The 22085-nt window shown below is 40.7% G+C and overlaps 3 protein-coding genes across 3 annotated transcripts in view; 1 reads left to right on the top strand and 2 right to left on the bottom strand.

Annotated features, from left to right (window-relative positions):
* slc5a12 (solute carrier family 5 member 12) overlaps nucleotides 1-3515 on the bottom strand; it is a 9972-nt gene extending 6457 nt beyond the window's left edge. Inside the window, 6 exon segments of the mRNA XM_042707440.1 lie at nucleotides 345-485; nucleotides 867-1021; nucleotides 2533-2600; nucleotides 2705-2756; nucleotides 2957-3022; nucleotides 3168-3515. Of these exon segments, the coding sequence (XP_042563374.1) occupies nucleotides 345-485; nucleotides 867-1021; nucleotides 2533-2600; nucleotides 2705-2756; nucleotides 2957-3022; nucleotides 3168-3515 (830 nt within the window).
* A 1037-nt stretch (nucleotides 3516-4552) lies between these two features.
* Nucleotides 4553-5305, top strand: fibina (fin bud initiation factor a). The gene has a single exon (XM_012842155.2). The coding sequence runs from the start codon at nucleotides 4624-4626 to the stop codon at nucleotides 5245-5247; it is 624 nt and encodes a 207-aa protein (XP_012697609.1). The 5' UTR covers nucleotides 4553-4623; the 3' UTR covers nucleotides 5248-5305.
* A 9233-nt stretch (nucleotides 5306-14538) lies between these two features.
* On the bottom strand, nucleotides 14539-20848 carry tmem276a (transmembrane protein 276a). Its single transcript, XM_031564073.2, has 4 exons — nucleotides 19649-20848; nucleotides 16360-16473; nucleotides 15752-15889; nucleotides 14539-15041 (listed from the first exon to the last, which is right to left on the bottom strand). The coding sequence occupies exons 1-4, from the start codon at nucleotides 20043-20045 to the stop codon at nucleotides 14794-14796; spliced, it is 897 nt and encodes a 298-aa protein (XP_031419933.1). The 5' UTR covers nucleotides 20046-20848; the 3' UTR covers nucleotides 14539-14793.
* Between the last annotated feature and the right edge of the window lie 1237 nt (nucleotides 20849-22085).

Here is a 22085-nt window from a genome sequence, read left to right as displayed (position 1 = left end):
GGGAGAGAAACATACTCATGGGTAATTCCACGTCAAATCAACAGATTTTAGAAAAGGTTCCTGACTGACCATCTTGTAATGTAACTCTACTCAACAACTCAAGTGTTGCTAAAAAAGTTCCATAAGTCATTACTTTTGAACTATTCATGCTAGATGCTTCACATTACTCAGGGATTGTTCCACACTATTCGATGTCTTTAACTTGTAAAATAGTTGGCCTTATCTTTACACTGAACCACATCAGATCTTTTACATTTCTTTTTAAATGAATCTTCTTGAATCAACTGCATTCCTTCACACAGCTTGGTGTAATGGTATCAGGGTTAGAGTGTGTGTGCTCTTACAGGCGTGCATGAGTCTCTGTCTTGCAGGCGATACAGCGCTGGATGGTGGACTGGTTCACAGCGTAGACCCCCAGCCAGGTGAACGTGCCCCCGATAGAGATGGTCCAGAAGGTGTGTCGCCTCAGGGGATCAGGGTCGAAGCTGGATATACACACAACAATTAAAGGCATTATGTTGTTTTGTCTAAAAATAACGAGCTAACTATAGGCATGATGTGACGGATAAGTGAAAATGTTATGCCTTTTTAACATCAAACATCCTATAATATACACTGTAAACTTATGTCGTTGAACTTCAGATCTTCATTTGAAGCACTAACTTGGAAAAAAGGAAAAGGCCATGGCAGATGGAGAATGTTACTATGACGGTGGCAGGGTGTTGTCAGTCAGACTGTTAGGGATTTTTTCAAACTTCCTCTCACAGAACAATGGAAAGAGCTTAGTCTTCCATTTAACTCTACTAATATCAAACTAACACACATGATAATAATTAAAAAGAAACATTTCTTTCACACAGACTTACTCAAACACATCCAGCCTCTGTCCCTTTTGAGCCGTGTCCCACACGGCCATCACCCCCCCCGTCTGGGAGGCTCCCTGCACCAGTACGGTGAGGAAGCCCAGCACCATCACCACCATCTGGAAGGCATCTGTCCACACCACTGCTTTCAGACCCCCCTGCCCCCGTCAGGACAAACAGCACAGGACGGGTCAACACCTGCAGTGGTTTGACCTGAGCATCCTCAGGTTAGCTGGACATAATTCAATTCAATTCAATTCAATTCAATTCAACTTTATTTCGCCATGTATACAGATACTAGGAATTTTTTTTTGGTATTCTCCACGCAGGCTATAGTATCACCAAACTATCTCCTGCACGAGATCTCCACGGCCGCTACACAAGGTCATAAAGTGTGATCATATAGTCATTTCACTCAGGATTTAGCATCGCATGTATGCCTTTAAATGCAAAAAAAAAAAAATCTGGATTAGAAATAATTGGTCTAATTTCAAATTAGTGATTGCAATACAGGCATCCGTAGGATTATAAATCCCAGATGTGCACTTCTGAAACATCCCTGGCAAGAAATTCAAAGGATCTGTGCAATGAGCCAACTTGGTAGTTTCCCATTCAGGGCAGACGGTAGCTCCACAATAGGGAGTTGTTCTACAATTATTCTGCCCCTATAAGTAACATATTCAGACAGTGTATTAGGACGCTACAAACTTTCTATTTTATTTTTTAATTTTATATCTGTAAGCTTATCTTGAGACCAGCTAGTTGGCTATTAAGGATGTACCGAGAATAAATGACGCATTCAGTGAGAATAAGAAATTGACAAATACAGGCTTAATAAATGATCAACGATGCTTAACTTTATTAGGCACAGACACATGTTAGTTATGTGTTAATGGTTAACATATGTCCCCTAAACTAAAGTGTTACCAATTATTTAATTGTACATTTTCTTCATCATTATCTTTTCCATAAAACAGAACTGCAGACTTGGACCATAATTAAATGTATTCCCTTTTTCATCCTTGTTTTACATTCAACTAGCTAATAATATTGAATTTGTGCTTGAAACTGATGTCATGAAAAAAGGCAGATATGTGTGAGACCTTTATTAAACCACCATGCTGATCAGCTGACCCTACCACATAAGCACAGGTCTTAGAGAGTTTGATTCTGGAGCTTTGGAAGGTCATATCTAAGCAATATAGTACGAGTGCGAGTGGGGAAGGTAAGGGATATTCCCACGGGTGGTGTTCGGCCGTAGCCACGAGGCCGGAGGCCGAGTGGCGCAGGCAACAACACCCGTGGGAATATCCCTTACCTACCCTACTCGCACGAGTACTATATTGCTTTTATAAAACAATTTTATAGTCAACCAATTAACATTTAAACACGAAGTTATTGATTCAAAAATGTTTATTTCGCCATTGTTTCTCCGCAACAAAAAAATAGTTCCATTGTCAACGTCTTTTGGAATTATAAGAACTTTGAATTAACGGTTATCGCTTAATTGTATCAACGTGCTACAGAATGTTTCATCGCGGAGTGATTTATTATTATCCGTGAAAAAGTCCGAGTTGGGATGTCCTGGGATATCATGGAACGTCTCTCGTCCAATCAGAAAAAGCTAAATAATTCAATAGAACCCAATCGTTTTATAATAGTGACTCACCAGGGTACAATAGAAGGTGCACACAATTCCAGTTGCAAATATAGAGCCCCAGAGATTGAAGCCAGTCACTGTGGAGGAATGAAAAAGACTGCACATAACACCGTGTCCTGGACCATTTGAAGAGAAAAAAGGATGACGGCATCTAAGAATGTATAGAAGTCGTATAATCTACCTTGATTTAGGGCCAGGGCAGGAGCAAAAACCACCACGCCGGTATACAATATCTGAAATCAAAATCAAACAGAAATGATATGCTTTAAATGTCTAAAACACTATTCAATGTAACATTAAACAACATTAACAGACCATAAATATGCTTTCTGCCCACAATTTCTCCAATGTTCACCCGTGTCAAAGGTCAATGTCAAAATGAGTTTGTCTGTCGTGTGATAAAAGGCTCTCCTTTTCTCCTGCGCACACTCACCGTTTGGATCATGTAAATGATGGTGGCAGCTATTCGGACCCCCTTACAGAATCTCAGTTCAAGATACTACCAGCGAACCAGGACCAAACAAAACAAACATACAGGAGAACAACGTGAGTAACACAGTGAGTGACACAGATTAGGCTCATTGAAGCAACAATACTACTACTTGTCAACAAAATATCAAAGGCAATTGACGTTTGTGAAGTACCTCGTATGTGCTGGTTATCCCTGACCTATAGAAGACCGGCAGAAAGACCTCAGCAGTGAAGATCACCACCAAGGTGTAGGCCACTCCGAAGATGACAAATGAAGCTCCGAAGCGGTAGACATCTGAAGGAGCCCCCAGGACCGTCACCGCGGACATGAAGCTGGCCGTGAGGGAGAGGGCCACAGGGCCACACGTCATCTGCCTCCCGCCGACCAGAAACTCTTTGGACGAAGCGTTCTTCCTCTCCTTCACGGCGAAGAAGACCCCGATGCCGGAGGAGACCACAAACAGACAGGAGAAAACCACATAGTCCCAGGCCTGGAAGGTTCTTCTCAACCCATTATCCATAACTGCTGCGGTGCGGTGAATGGCTGATTTTAACCACGCTTGAGAGGAATGCCTCAAGTTTTCAAGACCAGACTTAAGCTCTGTCTTGAGGGTATGTGTTTAGGGAAGTTTGGACCATACAAAAAAATGCTGATGTTCGCAAAACAAATATTAACTAATCTTACACTTGGTTACAATTTAAAAGTGTGTGTGTGTGTGTGTGTGTGTGTGTGTGTGTGTGTGTGTGTGTGTGTGTGTGTCTGTGAACCTGTGTATAAAACATTTGATCTGTTTGTCCTTACTCAGCTTTAAAATGACTTGAAGTTTCTTGGAGTTTCTGTGCCATGCGTTGTACTGCCACAGACTGCCCATTACATAGACCAGTGCAGAAGATGATGCTCTGATTCTTATTTTTGAGTATGTTTGAATATTTATTAGAGATATGCATACTGTATTTTCATATTGTTTTTTTCCCCACTGATATCAACTGCTGCAAGACCATGTGCAAGACATGCACAGACACACCGAGAGAGAGACAGAGAGAGAGAGATAGAAAGAGAGAGAGAGAGAGAGAGAGAGAGAGAGAGCTTGGAGAAATAATCAGACATAAGTTATAAGAAGAGATTATATGGTTATCTCTACAGGTATATGCAGGGTGATAGCAGAAATAATACCCTTGATACTTGTGTCATATCTTAGCTTTAGTTTAGCTTAAATTTAGTTTACATTTTAAACAAAAACATTTTTACTGGTTATGCTTACTGTTTTTAGTGCTATTTCTACCTGCACAATTGATCGTTATTAGTGCTAAGTGTTTTTCGCTGAACAACTGCTTCATTTTTGAATGAGAGAGTAAATGCTGTTCACATAAAATAACATTAATCATATTTGTATGATATTTATTTATTCTCATAACTACAGACACAGAAAGGGAAAAACGCTAAGTATACATTTGGATGATGGTAAAACGTTAAGATAAATAGTGCTTGGCCGGGTTGGATTGCTTTCAAGGAAGGTTGTGGCTAAAAGAGACGCAGAGAAAAACCGGCTGCGGGCCACAACCCTTTCGCCACTGAGGACAAGTGAGAACACAGTTCAGACCTCGCGCAACTGTGTGTGCTAAAACGCGATGGCTTCCAGAGCACTAGCGCTGATGTTTGGGCTGATTTCATTGCCATTGTATGCCGCTGTTTTTCGAGGACCATTGCAGGCTGAGATCTCAAACGGAACTTTTCATCACTTCTATGTTCCTGATGGTGAATACGACGAAAATGACGACCCGGAGAAATGTCAAATGCTCTTCAAATGGTTGGACCGAAGCCCTTGCCCTGTGGAAGAGGATCGGGATGATGTTGTTCGCGAGGATTTGATCATAGTCAAGCAACAAACCGAAGACGCGGCGAGGGTTTTGGAAAACATTGTAAAAACTATATCATACGATTTGGAAGGCGAAGACAGTTATGGTAAATACCTCAGGCGAGAGATTGTTCAAATCAATGAGGCTTTCGCAAACGTTGAAAAATCCCTTATGGAGCTAGAGGTGAAATTCAAACAAAGTCAGGAGAATGATCAAAGAGAAGAAGACGAATTTGCAAGAACTTTCTTGAATCCGATCCACAACGTAAGAAGCACGCTACAAGAAACGCTGGACATCTCCTCTGGCCTCAAGGATAAGCATGAACTGATTTCTCTGATTATTCGCAGTCATGGTACAAGGTTAAGTAGACTGAAAAATGAGTACCTGAATGTATAGCAACGGAGCAAATCGGTGTGTGGCCTGGCGCGGTATGAAATAAAGGTGTACTTCTATATTTGTGTTGTTCTGTCCTGTTTTATTGTCCTGTTCATTAGTAAAACTGCGTCTCGCAGTGTTGTAAATTTGGAATCGTGCAGTGGCCTCTTGTTTTACCACAAAGCGGTTCAAGAACAACAGTTGTTGTCATCCTTATTACTAGTTACAACCTTAATGATTTTGTTCGATGTTATTCCGTTGTGCCTTGTATTGTGTGTATTTTTTAAAGTTGCTCTTAGAATCTCTGTGCTTTTGTATCTTGAAAAAAAATATGAAACATGATTTGTATGATTTTAACTTTTTATTATACTATACAGTCTTTTGTTTGAATTAGGAGCGCGGCGGCGAAAACGCAGTGGTGGTGAGAGCACTGTTGGAATGGGGATTCTGCCGGTGCTGATTTTACGTGAAAGCGGGTGTATAGTATAATAAAAAGTTAAAATCATACAAAGCATGTTTCATATTTTTTTTCAAGGTGCTAAAGTGTTGATTGGTTTTAAACATACTTCTTGTAACTTTCATCTTTGTTCCCTTGTCCGGGACATTCACTCCATAGTATGGCTTTGCTGTGAACATTCCAACAGCTGGTGGACGTCCGTTCCTCATTGCCTGGAGGCTGCGGATTTAAATGTCTGCACACAACTGAAATAGTCTTCCCTCCACTGAAGACTGATTCAGAGCAGGCATTTCCTCAGCCACACCATGGCATGTCCCTAAGTTAAACATCGCTAAATTGTTTAACCCTATGTGTGCCGCCCGGTATGCATGTTTGTTGTTTCTTCCCCAATTCTCACCAACAGTGGCATGCAGACGGGCAAGCCCACCTCGAAACCCACGTTGAATTGGAGGCCATTCAATAACTCAAGCCTGACAAGTGAATTTGCTAAGAGCTCTTTTGAACTAGGTCTGGCTCTCATCCAATGGCGTCTGAGGTCTGTCCATCTGGAGTTTGTTTCTCTTTGTTGCAAAATGGCATTTCGCTTAGCATGACAATTATGCCAGTTGTACTTTTTATGGATACTAACATGGTATACTTCAAGTTATCAAGGGTTTCGATACTCAAATGTGTAAAAAAAAAAAAAAATGACCCCGAGGTAGTAACCAAAACCTCCTTTCGATGCGTTTCATGTCCCATCAATTTGATACACAATGCATTGAAATTAATCTACAGCACATACTCTTTGTGCCATATATCATATATTATAAAAAAAAAAAATTGGAGTGATAATAAGTCTTCTTTTTGGTCAAATCATACATTGTAAATAAACTGCTACTGTGCTTTATATTTGCCATCCTCCTGAATCTATGAGAAATTGAAGGCATCTTATTTTGCTATTTCAACATCATCTGTTCCGCATGTGCTTAATTCCCTCTAACATCTCACTGGAGGCCTGCAGGATATCTGTCTGTCTTCCTGGAATCTCCCCCCTTATAAATAAACAATGAAAAGAAAAGCACTGGGTGCGGATTAGGACATACCCACACTTACTTACTACACACACACACACACACACACACACACACACACTCTCTCTCTCTCTCGCTCTCTCTCGCACACACACAAACACACAGATTCAAGCACACAGAGGGAAGGGAGGAGAGAGAGAGAGAGAGAGAGAGAGAGAGAGAGAGTAAACAAAATGTGTGGTCAACATTTGGAGAGCCAAGCTGTATCTACAACCAAACTGTTAAATGTGGCCACCTCTGGCCTGGGAGATAGATTCCAGATATCCTAGCTTTCAGAGACCACTGCTAGTCCAATCAATCGGCTTCAAGAATGAACTCAAATCATTATTTTTATGCAAATATAAATTATTATTATGCAAAATAATGATTTACTTACACTGAGTGTGGATTATAAAGAAAATCTGTTCAGGGTAGAGTTTTAGAGAATGAAACAAGTGCTGATCAGGTCTTGATTGAACAGAAAATTAAAAGATGAGGGCATCCAGCAAAACATTATTTCTGGAGCAAACCCCAAGTCACAGCAAAGCACAACAGGATCTTAACAGCCTAGTGCCCCTGTGCATGATGGGAAAAGGACAGCAGATCCGTTGTCGGCAGCCAGGCTGAGTGCGATTTCCTCTGACTGGCTGCCTGAGAGCCCCTCTCCCCCTGTGGGACCCCAATCCAAACACAGCAGACCACGCTCTGTAAGTGATCTGCCCCAGCCACCTCTGCATGCCAAGCTAAGCCAAGCCTCGCTCGCTCGCTCGCTCGCTCTGTGCAGACGGCCCTTTGGAAAGTCAACATCTGATAAATGTGAGAATTTAACTGTGTGTGGAAAAATTGTAATCTCTATGTATATGTTGCATAGTTTTGAAATGGATAGAGTTATAAAATTGTAATCTCTATGTATATGTTGCATAGTTTTGAAATGAATAGAGTTATAAAATTGTAATCTCTATGTATATGTTGCATAGTTTTGAAATGAATAGAGTTATAAAATTGTAATCTCTATGTATATGTTGCATAGTTTTGAAATGAATAGAGTTATAAAATTGTAATCTCTATGTATATGTTGCATAGTTTTGAAATGAATAGAGTTATAAAATTGTAATCTCTATGTATATGTTGCATAGTTTTGAAATGAATAGAGTTATAATTCATCATCAGAATCAGAATCAGAATCAGAATGGGATTTATTGCCAAGTAGGTTTACACCTACTTGGAATTTTTTCTGGTGTGAAGGTGCATACAGTAAACATAAAACATAAAAACATAGAAACACAATAAGTACTACACATAACATAAAATCACAAATAAGTACTACACATAAGAAAAGTACTACACATGAGAACCAAAAAACACAATATATACGATACAAATATATAAACAATGAATATAAAAAAGTAAAGTGGAAAGTAGAGTGCAAAAAGCAAAACAGGAGTGCAATGTGGATGAGCAATGTGCAATGAAATGTGTGTCATGACAGTGGACCAGTCCTTGGTCCCGAGTCCGAACGGTGATCACTAGTGAGACGGAGGAACAGGCACAGTGTGTAAAGTGGTCACATCTTCAAGCACGTCTTGATCACTAGTGAGAAGGAGGAACAGGCACAGTGTGCATAGTGGTCACATCTTCAAGCACGTCTTGATCACTAGTGAGAAGGAGGAACAGGCACAGTGTGTATAGTGGTCACATCTTCAAGCACGTCGTGATCACTAGTGAGACGGAGGAACAGGCACAGTGTGTATAGTGGTCACATCTTCAAGCACGTCTTGGCAGAGAATGGAACCGTAATGAAGAAGCAGTACATTCCTTTAGTGGGACGGAGGCCAAATACACACAGAAAACTGGGATGACACAGACGTTTATAAAAATGGTTTCTTATTGTATTGTGGTGGGTTCTATTTCACCAGAAGAATAAATAGTTCTGCTTAAATGAATAAGTCAAAAGTAGAGACCTTGAATGTGGAAGAGAGAGAGAGAGAGGTCACAGTGGTGACCTTTGTAAGGAAAACACATTTTCTTTCTTTCAAATGAGTATGAGCCTTCATGATGATTTTTATACTTTGAAGAAACACACCATAATTGTTGTGTACAGAGAGTTGCCTATATAAATATCACAGAGATGAGGTAGAAAAGATCAAAACAACAAACACATGGTTTTAATACATTTTCAAGAGAGAGAGAGAGAGAGTTAGATAATCACACCTAAAGTTCAAAAGTGTTTGCCTTTGTGTGAAAAGATAAAACATTTTTATTGTCTTTTTATTGTTCTTCTGTTCATTAGTAAAACTGCGTCTCACAGTGTTGTACATTTGGAACTGTGCAGTGGCCTCTTGTTGTTGTTGTTGTTGTTGTTGTTGTTCAAGAACCACAGTTGTTGTCATCCTTATTACTAGTTACAACCTTAACGATTTTGTTCGATGTTATTCCGCTGTGCCTTGTATTGTGTGTATTTTTTAAGTTGCTCTTAGAATCTTGCTGATTCTGTTTCTATCTGCTGGTGGAAAATGAAATAGGCAGGCAAGACCACAAACTCCCAGAGAAAAGACTGTAAAACAAACCTTTTTAGGCTCAGTTCCAGCAATCACAGAATACACTTAACCTTCTTCCTTACCTCTCCTGTTCTCTTTCTCCAGTTTGTTTTTTCTGCTTTCCTCTGCTGTCTCTCTAAACATGATACTGTTCCTGTTTTTAAAACTGATCTTCAACCTCCTGCCTACATGCATGACAGACGATGTAGAACACAAATGTCATGATCTCAGGGTTAGTTGTGTTGCATCTGCTCCTCTGTAGTAGTATTTCAATGTTTCTTCTCTGTTAGCAAACCCACACTCACAGGCTCTATGAAACCTCCCACCTGAAAGATTGTTGGAGCTGGGTGGAATGCCAACTGAAAGATTGGCGCTCCGATAGATTTCACGTGAAAACAACACTGTTATACTATAATATAATTAGACCTCTATTTTAGCTCTGACGTTAGTTGCGGTTGAGTGATTTAGCAAAGGAGTCGATGGAATGGCGGTCTGATGGGTAGGGTGTCAGTTTATTCTGCGTACTCTATGCAACAGACCAGGAGCACACACAACACCCTACGATGGAGAGAAAGAAGGAGGGATGATTAGGAGATAGGGTCTATGGTGTAGTGTCTCTTCGGTGTTGGCCTTGTCTTCAAAGGCAGCAATGTTTCCCTCAATGTCCCAGCATCACTCCTTGCTCCGTTCTCTCACCACACGTAGCGGTCGGTGTCTCCACACGGCAAAACCCACAGCAGAACCTGAGTTATGTGTTCTATATGGGGTTCATTCTCTTCATGTTTCGTAGCATACAAATTACATTTCAGTAATAGGAAGGGAGAATACACAACCTCAGTTGTCCACAGCTACACAAGGACACAACAGGTGTGTCTGGGTGTGTCTGACTGTCTGTTTCAAGGTGTAAGGTGGGGCGGGTAGGTAAGGAAGGGGAACAGTATGGGGTCTACCTAGATATGAAAGGTGTGAAGGTCTGCTCACCATTTGGGTGTTAATGAAAGTGTTGTGAGTGTGATCCATTCTTGTGGGGGATGGGAGATGCAGCTGTTACATTCCTCTTGTGTAGATTCACGTTTTCCTGTTTTTCATTTAGCTGATTTAATGGAGGCCAGCAAGTTCAGAGGTGTGCAAAATATAAACACACTCCCCACTGCTTAGCACTCAGTAAACACCTACTGAGACTAATACTGATGTTGCAGGTTTGAGCCCAGATGAGCCCAGCACAGCCCAGCACAGCCCAGCACAGTAAGATAGAAAAACCCACAAGAATCAGTACTTAAATCCAGCTGTTGTTCCTGAACGTTCATTTCCCTCTTGGAAATGTAGTTGTTATATTGTACAGAATCTCATTTGAAACTACAGAACTTGAACATGCAAGTGATCTGTCCGCTGATCTTTGCTTTTCTAAATGTCTTTGGAGTGTCCTGCAATCTCAAGCTTTACAATCCCTCAACAATCTCTACCAGTCTTTATGCTGTCTTTACTAAAGTCCTTCAACAATCTCTACCAGTTTTTATGCTGTGTATACTATAGTCCTTCAACAATCTCTATCAGTCTTTATGCTGTATATACTATAGTCCTTCAACAATCTCTATCAGTCTTTATGCTATGGTCCTTCAACTTTTGAAAGCCACTAAACACACTCTGTGATTGTTAAAGCAAAGACTGCGTGGATACTGGTTGGCGTTGTGGTCTGTGGACAATCATCTTGCTTACAATGGCAAGGTCATCATTATGTTTTATTTACTTCTTCTCTCTTTCCCTAGCGCTAGTGTGCTTATGTTATGCTAACCCTTTGGTATGACAAAAATGCCCTTCCAGAGGGTCGGAGGCTAGCACCCGCCCCTCTGACACATGACAGACTGAGTTTAAAACATTAATTTATGTGCACTATTCCAAGAAACATAAATCTGTAGAGGACAAGGGTGTTTTTCCTTTTTCTTTGCTAATTCTTTGCCATTTCATAAAAAATAAAAAAAACATTTTCTCTTAAAATGTGAGGTTACATTTTCAATAAATTCCAGATGGAGTTGATCATCTAAGTGCCATCCTTATAACTGTTAATGTGCCATGTTATTGTGGTTGATCATCATTATAACTATTAATGTGCCATGTTATTGTGGTTGATCATCAATATGCCATCATTATAACTATTGATGTGCCATGTTATTGTGGTTGTTTTGGCAGTGATACATTCTCTGTTGGTTGCATGAAATGCCTGAGCTACCCAATAAGAGGCCTTTGTGTCTTTGCAATTATGAATTTATTCTGCAGTAGTTCAAAGCCACAATACTGATATGCCATAAATCACTGACGTGATAACTTGCAAAACAAAATCAACGCATACTGGAAACTTTTAACTTGAATTGGTAGCCATTAAATAGCTCAAGCCTGCAAGTGAATTTGGATACTCAAATCATGTGTTACCCCGAGGTAGTAACCAAAATCTCCTTTCAATGCTTTTTTTATGTCCCATCAATTTGGTACACAACGCTTTGAAATGAATCTACAGCGCATAGTCTTTGGTCACATACTGTATTATTTATTTTTTATAAATTCGAATGTGATGAAAGTCTTCTTTTTGGTAAAATCATACATTGTAAATAAACTGCTACTGTGCTTTATATTTGTCATCCCCCTGAATCTATGAGAAATTGAAGGCATCTTATTTTGCTATTTCAACATCATCTGTTCCGCCTGTGCTTCATTTCCTCTAACATCTCACTGAAGGCCTGCAGGATATGTGTCTATCTTCCTGGAATCTCCCCCTTAGAAATAAACAAAATACTGATATGACTGATAATACTGATAGGACTGATATGACTATCTGATGTGATAACTTGCAAAACAAAATCATTGCATGTTGGAAACTTTGACCTTGCCCAACGTTAAAACTCAGAACTATTGTATCATCCCTATTTGATTTGTATAACTCAAATGCATTGACAAATGAAGTGCAAAAGCCTGCACTTACCCATGTCAAGCCAATGGCAAACACTTTTTCAACAAATGTTTTCACTCATGGAATCCTCCTCCTACCACAGATTAAGAGTTAAGGCTGGCTCAGCTGACACTGGCAGTGTGTAAACCAGTTCTGCCTCGGAGTCTTGGACTTCTGTGGCTCATACATAGAAGCTGCTGACTGTCTCCCCTTACAGAAGAGAAAGGTCAAAGGCTGAGGTTTTTTTTTTCCATGATACAAAGTTTTAGTTTTTAAACATTCTGCAGCTAACAGCACCAGGAGTATATTTAAGAATGCCAGTCTTGTACTCAGCAGTTCCATAGCGATGCTAAACTAATGACCAAGGCGTTTATCTTTCAGCTGTTCTGTGAAGGAAGGAAGCTGTCATCCCTAGGAGATGAGAAACATCCTTGCCGTCTCTAGAACAAAGAATGACAAGCAACAGTGTTTGCTAAACTCATGTCAGGAAGAGTTAATGGAGACTAAAGAGCTCTTGCACAAAAATAAACAACGTCTCTTCTTCTCATTCTGTTCTAATACTTCTACTGGCAGTGTTATTCTTTAGAATCTTGATCAAGTCAAAGGATCAAATCATGGACTCACTATAGTCTTGGTCTGGCACTGGTCCGATCTGATATTGAGATATGAACATTCTGATCTGACGTTCTGGTCCAGATTATTCACAGTTACTATATTCTGGTTCTCTCGATGTTAGTTGAAGACATGGTATGGTAGAACAGAGAAGGTGGGGAGTAAGTGTCAGACAGACCACAAATTATCTTCCGCAGAATGTCAAGTGTTGCCAAAAGCCCGTCTCAGTGGGCCTAACGCCCAGCCTTCTGAGCACCGCTCTGGATCATGTCTGTCTCTCTGTCTCTCTGTCAACTCTGAAAATGTTCTTAGTTCTTAGGTCTTTTTAAAAAAAAGTGTCTTTTTTAACACCACAGAGCTTTTGCCAGCTGCTCAGTAACATTAAGACGTTGGAACATGGCCTTTATAAAAAAAATCAAAAAGGAATGCTGATAAGCATACCTGTATGAGCTCTAAGTTGGAGATAAATATACAACAAAACAATATAAAAACCCATTCAATAAAGGATTTCAATTTTAAGGATTAAAAGTTACTGCATCTTTGAAAGTCTCAGGAGATGGACAAAAATTGGGAGTAAGTACGATGGCCATTATATTAGCCACAGTAGAGAAGAATAATCCAAATGCCACAATGTGTGCCAACAAAACTGAAGTTAAATGAAGTAAAGATTTGAACCAGGTTTAGAAGAGATTACTGCAAATCACTGCCACACACTGCTGACTGCAACGTCTTTTTAAGCTTTGTCGAGCCCGCAATTTTCAGACCCTTAACAATGAAGAGGCTTTGAAGTGTGTCAGTAAATCTTGTGTGTAACTGTGTTCTTACGATAACAAGGTGATTCTAAGACAATAATTATAAGACACAGATAGCTCTCCTGAAGTGTAGGCCTTACATGTAGGAGCAATGTCCCAGAACAGCAAGTGTATTATTCTGTATAATCTGATTAAGATCTATTATTGGGCACAAATAAACCGTAAACAGAAATGATGATTTGGGAGACTAGAAGCACAAAAGAGTAGAACAGACATTATTAACAGTCCTCAATGTTCAAAACTTCCTTCTTAAGATTTCAGCAATACTAATCATCCTTAAGCAATAACATCCCTTATCAAGGCCTGCATGGAATGGTTTATTCCAAGTTGGGGAGTATTTTCAAAAGAAAAACATTCCGATGCCCGTGTTATTAAAGATCTTGATTTATTCTTGTTATGGTCCCAAACATGGGCACACAATGTCTGTGCCATCAGAACCGTCCTGACCCTGCGTCACAATACTGTACAATTACTCTAAAAACAAACCATCATATAAACAGGGTTTACATTGACACACATCGCATTAAAAAGAAAACAAACAAGTATGTACTTATTATTTATACTTCAGTCTCTTAGTCTCCTTGATCCTTTTGTGCTCTTAATTCCTTCCATCCAGTCCTTTTAAAGGGTACGACAAATGAAATGACATCACAGGAAGACACTAGAGAGTGCTTTTTGTTTGTTTCTAAACAACAGGCAACATAAAGACAGATCAAAAATCACCTAACTAAAAAAGCTTAACTGTCAATTTCTAGAACAGTTCCCCTGCTTGATATCCTCTGAGACAGAGGAGACAAATAAAGAACGACGGATGATTTGATGAAAGAGCGAAACAGAGAGAGAGTATGAGGGGAGACGAGAGAAAGAGAGAAAGAGAGAAGGAGCACAAGTGGAACACAAAACATCACTTTGCCAAGAGCAGCCCCAGTGGACCCGACGCCCGCCCAGATTTACATGTTCTGCTCTGACCACGTCAGTCTCTCCTTGTCTGAGAGAGTCAAAGTCACTCTTTACGTTTTCCTCTTGTGCTCAGGGGGAAGGGGGGGGGTTCTTTGCCTTTTTAGGCAGTGGGGATGACTGCAGGGCCGTGATGCTTTGGGTCGCTCCTCTGTCTGTCTGTCTGTCTGTCTGTCTGTCTGCCTGCCTGTCTGTCTGTCTGTCACACAATGCCGTTCTCCTGCCTGGGCTTGTGTGTGGCGGTGGGTGGAGCCGTGTGCAGTGAGGGAGCCAGCGTGCAGAGGAAGCCAGCCAGCAGCGTGAGGCCCAGGCCGCCCCACGCACTGAACATGGACCAGCCGTAGCCGTGGCTGATGTCCTCAGGGAGCCCGTAGACGCCGCGCGGGTAACGGGAGAGTTGGAAGTTAATCCCCGCGACACATGTGCACAACGAGATGATGCAGCATGTTCCTGTGGGGAAACAGAGAGCTTCCTGTTACACTTCAGCATTTTCTTACGCACAACACACTCACACCTCTTATCTTACAGTGATCAGCTTTGCTTTGCATTGGTTTTATTTTGGTAAATAAATGCAATTAATATATATTTAGCAAATTCTTTAAGGTGAAAATGAAATGATTGAAAGCTAGCAGCATCATATAAAACAGTGTTATATGTATGTGCCATTCACAGTCTTTTCAATTTTAAGACATTTCAATTCGACATAAGGTTACTGCACTTACACCTGCGTAATGGAATCCTGTATAACATTTCTTGAAGGATTACAATTAAAAAATAAAAAAATGTTTCTGGTTCACAGAGATACACTTTAAAGGTCTGTCACAGATCACTCCATTGTAATGTAAAGCCATGCTCAACTATTGACCTTACATTTAAAACCGATTTAAACTTTAAGAGCAAACTGTGTGTGGTGACCTCAGTCACACTTGCAACAAGAAACGAATGAGCAGCAACCTTTTGGCCTTATCTCTTCTCTGACCAACTTTTATTACAAACTTGCATACATATTGGAAAAACTGCAACTTTTTAGCATAAGAACCATATACGTAACATTGGGATTGATTTTGCCATCTTTGTAGTGCTGGTTCAATTCCAATACCACACTGCCCTCTACTGGTGAGCTATCTACATTGCATGGCATTCTACATGCTCCCACTTACCTCCCATTAAAAACAGCAGGCCAGCTACATACTGCATCAGCTCGTTCTGGTTGCAGCAGCCCAGAAGTCCTACCATCCAGCCAAACAGGATGATGGACACAGCCATCCCTATGAAGCCAGCAGTCATTCTCTGCAAATCTGGGAAATGAGAAGTCATAATTCTTTGAACAAGAAAAAGATGTTTTATTGACCCTTTCTTCCTTCAGGTCTGTAGCACTAGGAGATACAGCATGAGAGCATGCACATTATGAAGATTATGACAGTCATGTGTATGCGCTCATCCTTCTCTATATAACACATATTTTACATTTAGTCATTTAGCAGACGCTTTTATCCAAAGCGACTTACATATGTGCGACTTACAATGTATACACATTTTACATTTACACTGATGGCACACTGCACATCAGGAGCAATTAGGGGTTCAGTGTCTTGCTCAAGGACGCTTCGACAAGGGAATCGAACTAGCAACCTTCTGATTGCTAAACGACTTCTCTACCTCCTGTACCACTGACGCCCCATATATAATATAATATATATATAATGTATATAACACATATATATATAATAATAACAAAAAAGGGGATTCTTCCTCCCTGAGGACTCACGCAGAGCGTGCCACTCGTCCTGGCGTATGGTCTTGGTGATGTTGAGGGGCAGGTCACGAGGGACGTTGGCTGAGGAGTAGTAGTACTTGACTGGGATGCAGCGCTGAAGTAGACCTGAGAAACACACAGAGAGGGATTCATTGGTCTATCCATACTTCCATTGACTTAGTGCACATCTCTATCCATACTTCCATTGACTTAGTGCACATCAAGAATGACGTGAGTCTATCCATACTTCCATTGACTTAGTGCACATCAAGAAGAATGTGTAGTACTTTTCTTATGTGTAGTACTTATTTGTGATTTTATGTTATGTGTAGTACTTATTGTGTTTCTATGTTTTTATGTTTTTATGTTTACTGTATGCACCTGCACACCAGAAAAAATTCCAAGTAGGTGTAAACCTACTTGGCAATAAATCCCATTCTGATTCTGATTCTGATTCTGATGACATGAGTCTATCCATACTTCCATTGACTTAGTGCACATCAAGAGAAATGACGTGAGTCCAGGTCCTGGATCTGTGCTTACCCGTGACCAATTCTCCACAAGCACTAATATGTGCAGCAGACAGACAGGATGTCTGGTCAGATTATCTGTGTTACTACAGTGACCAGGACGCTGCGCTCGTCTAGTGAGCGTCGTTTGGCACTGCCGTCCGTGCAAGCACGGCAATCCAAACTATTCTCATTTGTAGTCCCACGTTGGTGGAACGAACTGCCTAGTACTACCAGAGCAGGGGCGTCCCTCTCTACCTTCAAGAAGCTTTTGAAGACCCAACTCTTCAGAGAGCACTTCCCTTCCTAACTGGCACCTTGACTAGCGCTTAACTTGCACTTCAGCAGTTACATTCCTGCACTTCTTTTTCCTTTCAAGGTCGTTTTTCTAATTCTCATGTAAAGTAGTATTTATTGTTACACCGTGTTCTTTATTGCTCTTAGCTTGACTGTTCTCTCCATTGTACGTCGCTTTGGACAAAAGCGTCTGCTAAATGACTAAATGTAAATGTAAATGTGACCACTTAGAGCCAAACAGCATCAAACCTGGGGCCTAACCCTGGTGCACGGGTCATATACAGTCAGTCCTGCCGTGGAAATGAACAACAGCGGGGAAGGAGAAGGGATCCCAGTCTGAATTAGTTTTGTTTTTATTTACTTTCTTTCTTTAGAGCACCACTGACAATGATTCCTGTCTAGTCCCAATTCAAGGACAGGGCTGACTATGTAGGCAATCTTGAACTTGACTTTCCTCAGTACATTTGTAGTCCACAGCATCATATCTTTTCTGCAAGGAATATTCTGGATTTTCCCTTTAACATATAAGTTGTCGATTGGCGATTGTTGATTAGCTGTTTGTCGATGGGGCTCGGGCCTTAAGCACTGTGAAGTGCTTTGAGGCTATGTACATTGTTAAGGGGTAACAAACGAAACATAAACCAAATTGAACTGCCATAGATGAACCCCTGCTGCGTGGGATTCCGTGGGCACGCTTCAAATGTTTCCCTCCCATGCACCTACTCCAAGCAGACAATCTGACTCATTCCAAAGACACCCATGGTAGGTCCGCTATGAAACTTTGATGCAAACAAACAATACTTTGTCTATATGCACACACTTTGTCTATATCCACACAACAAATCCACCAGCACGGGTCTTTGTGAGCCGTCAAGCTCGGGGTGCTATATAAGTCACAACATAATCAATGATTTACCTTGAATTTCTTTTTGAGAAAGCCAAGAAACGAGAGCTTTTCATCATCAAATTTTGTGTGCCCTGTGCAGTGCTTGACTCCTCCCCCCTCCTCCTCCTTTGACACACAGGTCATGTTCTGTGTTATTACACTGGATTATTACAATTATCTTGGAAAAATGCATTCGTTTAGCCATTACAAATTCCTATTTGATTGACATTTGATTGGCTTGATAAGATGGTAGTCACACTTGTGGTTTGTAAGCAAAATCTTACCTAAAATATTATGCCATTTGTATCAATACAAATTTAAAAAAAAAAAAAAAAAGAGAAAATGGCTTAGATGCAAGGACCAATTCTGCTTTAAGCCACACTCATACAAAAATGACATACGCTCCCTTTAATATTCCACACTGTGGCAGGGTATTCTTGTCAAGATTGACCTCATACAGTGATGTCAGAGTCTGGTGTTGTCTGCTTGACCCCATGGAGCATATTGTAATATTCTGTTCTGTAGCCTATAAAAGATTCTGTAGCCTTCTTAAAGGATTTCCCCCCTGTACATTCAAAATCACTTTGACACACATTTCACAAACGACAATCTATAAACATTGAGATATGAAAGACAACGATCTATAAACATTGAGATATGAAAGACAACGATCTATAAACATTGACAACATGTTTCCTTTTTTAGGCTTTATAGGCCTTATAGGCTTCAACTGGAGATGAGAACTAACAGTGTTATGGGGCCTTGGCTATATTTGAAAGAAGTGACAGTTGTAGCTTTCACAATAGTTGGTGTGACTGGATGTTGTTTTGTAAAGTATTAGGAGAGCTGCACAAACACCAGCTTCGGAGAGCCTATAACACAGGCTGCCACGTGACTGATCTTGAGCAGCAGCCAGCAGCCACACAGGCTAACGATGGGAGGAGGCATTTGGTTTCTGGGGTGTAATGGGGGTGTCAAAAGACAAAAACAAAACACAATTACTCATGTAACATATAACAACAATGGGCCTGAATAAACAAGTATTAACAATGGCCTTGGGCTGTGGGCCTTAATGGCCACTGGGCCTCGAGAACACAGTTCTGTTCAACGCCAGGGAGTTTCTGCCGTAACTGCATGGAGGTAAAGGTCTGTGCAAGCTGGGTTGAACTCAGGGTTGATACCCCTCGAGTGATCTGCACCAGGGGGAAGACGTGTGTAAATGCCATATGTCGTCTTTCCGTCCACTAAAACAGCTGGCAATGGTACGTTTGGTTCCCACGCCATTTCACTATCAAAAATCAGGACCTTGGATAGCGTCTAACGCCCCGCTATATGAACTCCAATTATCGGTTCATTGATCCTCACCCGAGCTATCCAACACAAACAAAGAGAGAGAGAGAGAGAGAGAGAGAGGAGAGAGAGAGAGAGAAGTGGAAACAATCATGAAAACAAAACATAGGAGCTAATCCACAATGGGCTACATCACCACCGTAGTAGCTTAAACAACACGATGGCGCATGGAGTAACTGGCGCGTAACGGTATTGTTTAACTCATCTTTTGACGTGATTTGCAATGGACCCCGGATTAGAGACAAATGACAAATCCTACCTTTGAATATAAGATCCTCATTTTCTAAATCGAAGCCTTCGCGGTGACACTTTCTCCACAATCCGGTTACAGTCGAGTTGAAACGCCGACTGCAACGGGATTCTATGACTGCAGCTGGAGCTATAGATTCCCGTCTAACCCGCAAATGAGCCCCTTCAGTGGTCTTCGTCCTTTCAACACCATTTACATTTGGATGCATCCGCAAAGGGAGGTTTTGGTTTGAAATATAAATAAATCCAGGGTCAATCCTTTTACTGGCGTATTTTTTGCATCTTTCTCTGTGCCGCCTCGCATCAGTCTCATACCAGTAGTCCGTGCTTATGGCCATCGTCAATAGTCCCAGAGCGCAGAAGGCCAAGAACAGTCCGGCAGCTGTTAGAATCCTCATGGTGGCCATATTCAGAGTCCGCTCGAGAGCCCGGGTTTATCTGAGACGTGTGTGTGCCGCGGTAGCAATTTTATCCCGGGACAGAAATTACGGTCTGTCTAGCATCCCCCAACGCATTGCCGAAAAAGGCATCGATTAGGTAGCATGAAAGACCCATATCATTTTAGGCATTTTATCACTGCATGGTAAACCTATTTTTTTTTGCTGTTCAAGATGAGACAGACATGTTTTTTCCTCACCACCTGAGCTGCTACCAATGTAGACTCACATCTGATGCTGGCCAATGCTGCGAGGGCACCGCTGATGAAACCTCTTCGGATTCGTCCGGACAGCGAGTGGCGAACATCTGACTACATGTATCAACGTTAACATGCAAAATAATTCGAATACCTTCATAGATCCATGTGTCCTTCCATAATTGTATAGAACAATAAATAACTAAAGTATAAGTCAAATAAATGACGTATACAGTTCGGCGATTCACGATTAAAAATAATTAATTTAACATAAAAAAACACTTTTTTTTTTAAAGAAAATATGGTGTGCACAAACCATACGATGTTTGGCTAAATTTGCTACTGGCTTAATGTATAGCCTACCAGTTAGAATCATGGTTTCCAAGCTACGTATAGCCTACACCGTTCTTGTTAAAGTTATCGGATTATGGCTCATTGTCCGCTGTAACTGGTGTATTGTTACCGCATTATGAGAGAATCAAAAGTCTGATCTAGTATTGCATGACCACTACAGGAACCACAGGACAGCAAGGGAGTCGGAACAGTTGGTGCTTGTGTTGAAATGACTGCTGACTAATACATACATACACATACATGCAGCACATACCCTGCTCAGTATTTATACTTATGCATGGCTGGCTATGTACGTTAGCTAAAGCTAAGCCTGTTACCCCGAAAACAAGACCACTGCTCCAAAATAGGTTACATACATACATACTTCTTTCCAGGCCGCCGAACATATCGCTCAATTAAACAGATAATGTATTAATCTTTTCACATCTATTTCAGATTAGTAGCTTACTATTCTTCCTTGTTTCGGAGTAGTAGCCTACTATTCTTCTGTCAGGTTACGATATACATGTGCTGATAAAATGAAGCATGTTACTTAGAAGAGTGCCCTTGTAATAACTGTCCCCAGTCTCCTCTAATGTGGATGGTAGCCTGTTATTACATGTCAACACTGTGAGGCAATCTTTGGGTCTGTTCCGATGGAAGGCACACTTTGAACTGCCCCAAGTCATTCTCTACCTTAAGCTGGTTATCATGGGGGCTAGGAAAGCAAGGAAATATCCACACTCCAGTTATCACTATCTTATCACACTATCAGTTATCACAAGCTAACCCATAAGGTAACTGCTAGGCTTTAGGCTTGAATGAACTTTCCATGGCTGTGGGCAAAGTGTTGGCTGGCCATCATAGATGCACACCTGTCAATTCCTATCCATTGTAGGCTAGCGTTATCTCATAACTATGAGGTTTTTTTTTAAATTACATGAAAAGATCATGTAATTATGAGTTATTTTGTCACAATTATGAGATAGTAAGTCACAATTACTGACATGTGAAACGGAAGTCATAATAAGTCTTCAATTTAGTGTTTCTCTTGTGAATTTGATGCGCAAGTTGGGGAATCACACAAATGACACAAGACTGTATTCATTTAGAAAATAATAATAATAATTCATATATAATATATATAATTATAATTATATATATATAATTCATAAAATACACTGTTAAATTTAGGTTGTCAAATGTGACTTGGAAACACGGCATTACACATTCACTTCATTTCAACAGTAGAGGGTGCCCAATGCATAGAGTTGCTTAGTCGACCATACTATACTGATGGTTGGCGTCCTATGATTGATCAGTCACATTGTTCAATGTGGACTGTTTTCATTGCTATTACTATTCTTAAGGTAAGGTGAAGCAGTCATACTAGTATTCCCTGAATGTTGTGAGCAAGGCTTTGTCATTTCTTGAATTTACCACAACACTGTTAGTGTGTGTGTATGTGTGTGTGTGTGTG

Source organism: Clupea harengus, chromosome 3 (assembly GCF_900700415.2).
Source record: "Clupea harengus chromosome 3, Ch_v2.0.2, whole genome shotgun sequence".
Taxonomy (NCBI): domain Eukaryota; kingdom Metazoa; phylum Chordata; class Actinopteri; order Clupeiformes; family Clupeidae; genus Clupea; species Clupea harengus.
The sequence above is the reverse complement of the archived record's forward strand: the minus strand, read 5'-3'. Positions and strand labels throughout refer to the sequence as shown.

Excerpts from the sequence above, each read along its gene's own strand:
- fibina (XM_012842155.2), top strand. The coding sequence starts at position 4,624 with ATGGCTTCCAGAGCACTAGCGCTGATGTTTGGGCTGATTTCATTGCCA.
- tmem276a (XM_031564073.2), bottom strand. The coding sequence starts at position 20,045 with ATGGCCACCATGAGGATTCTAACAGCTGCCGGACTGTTCTTGGCCTTC. Across the intron at positions 16,474-19,648 it reads TGAGGATCTTATATTCAAAG|GTCTACTTCAGCGCTGCATC; the intron begins GTAGGATTTGTC and ends TGTGTTTCTCAG. Across the intron at positions 15,042-15,751 it reads CCTGCTGTTTTTAATGGGAG|GAACATGCTGCATCATCTCG; the intron begins GTAAGTGGGAGC and ends GTTTCCCCACAG.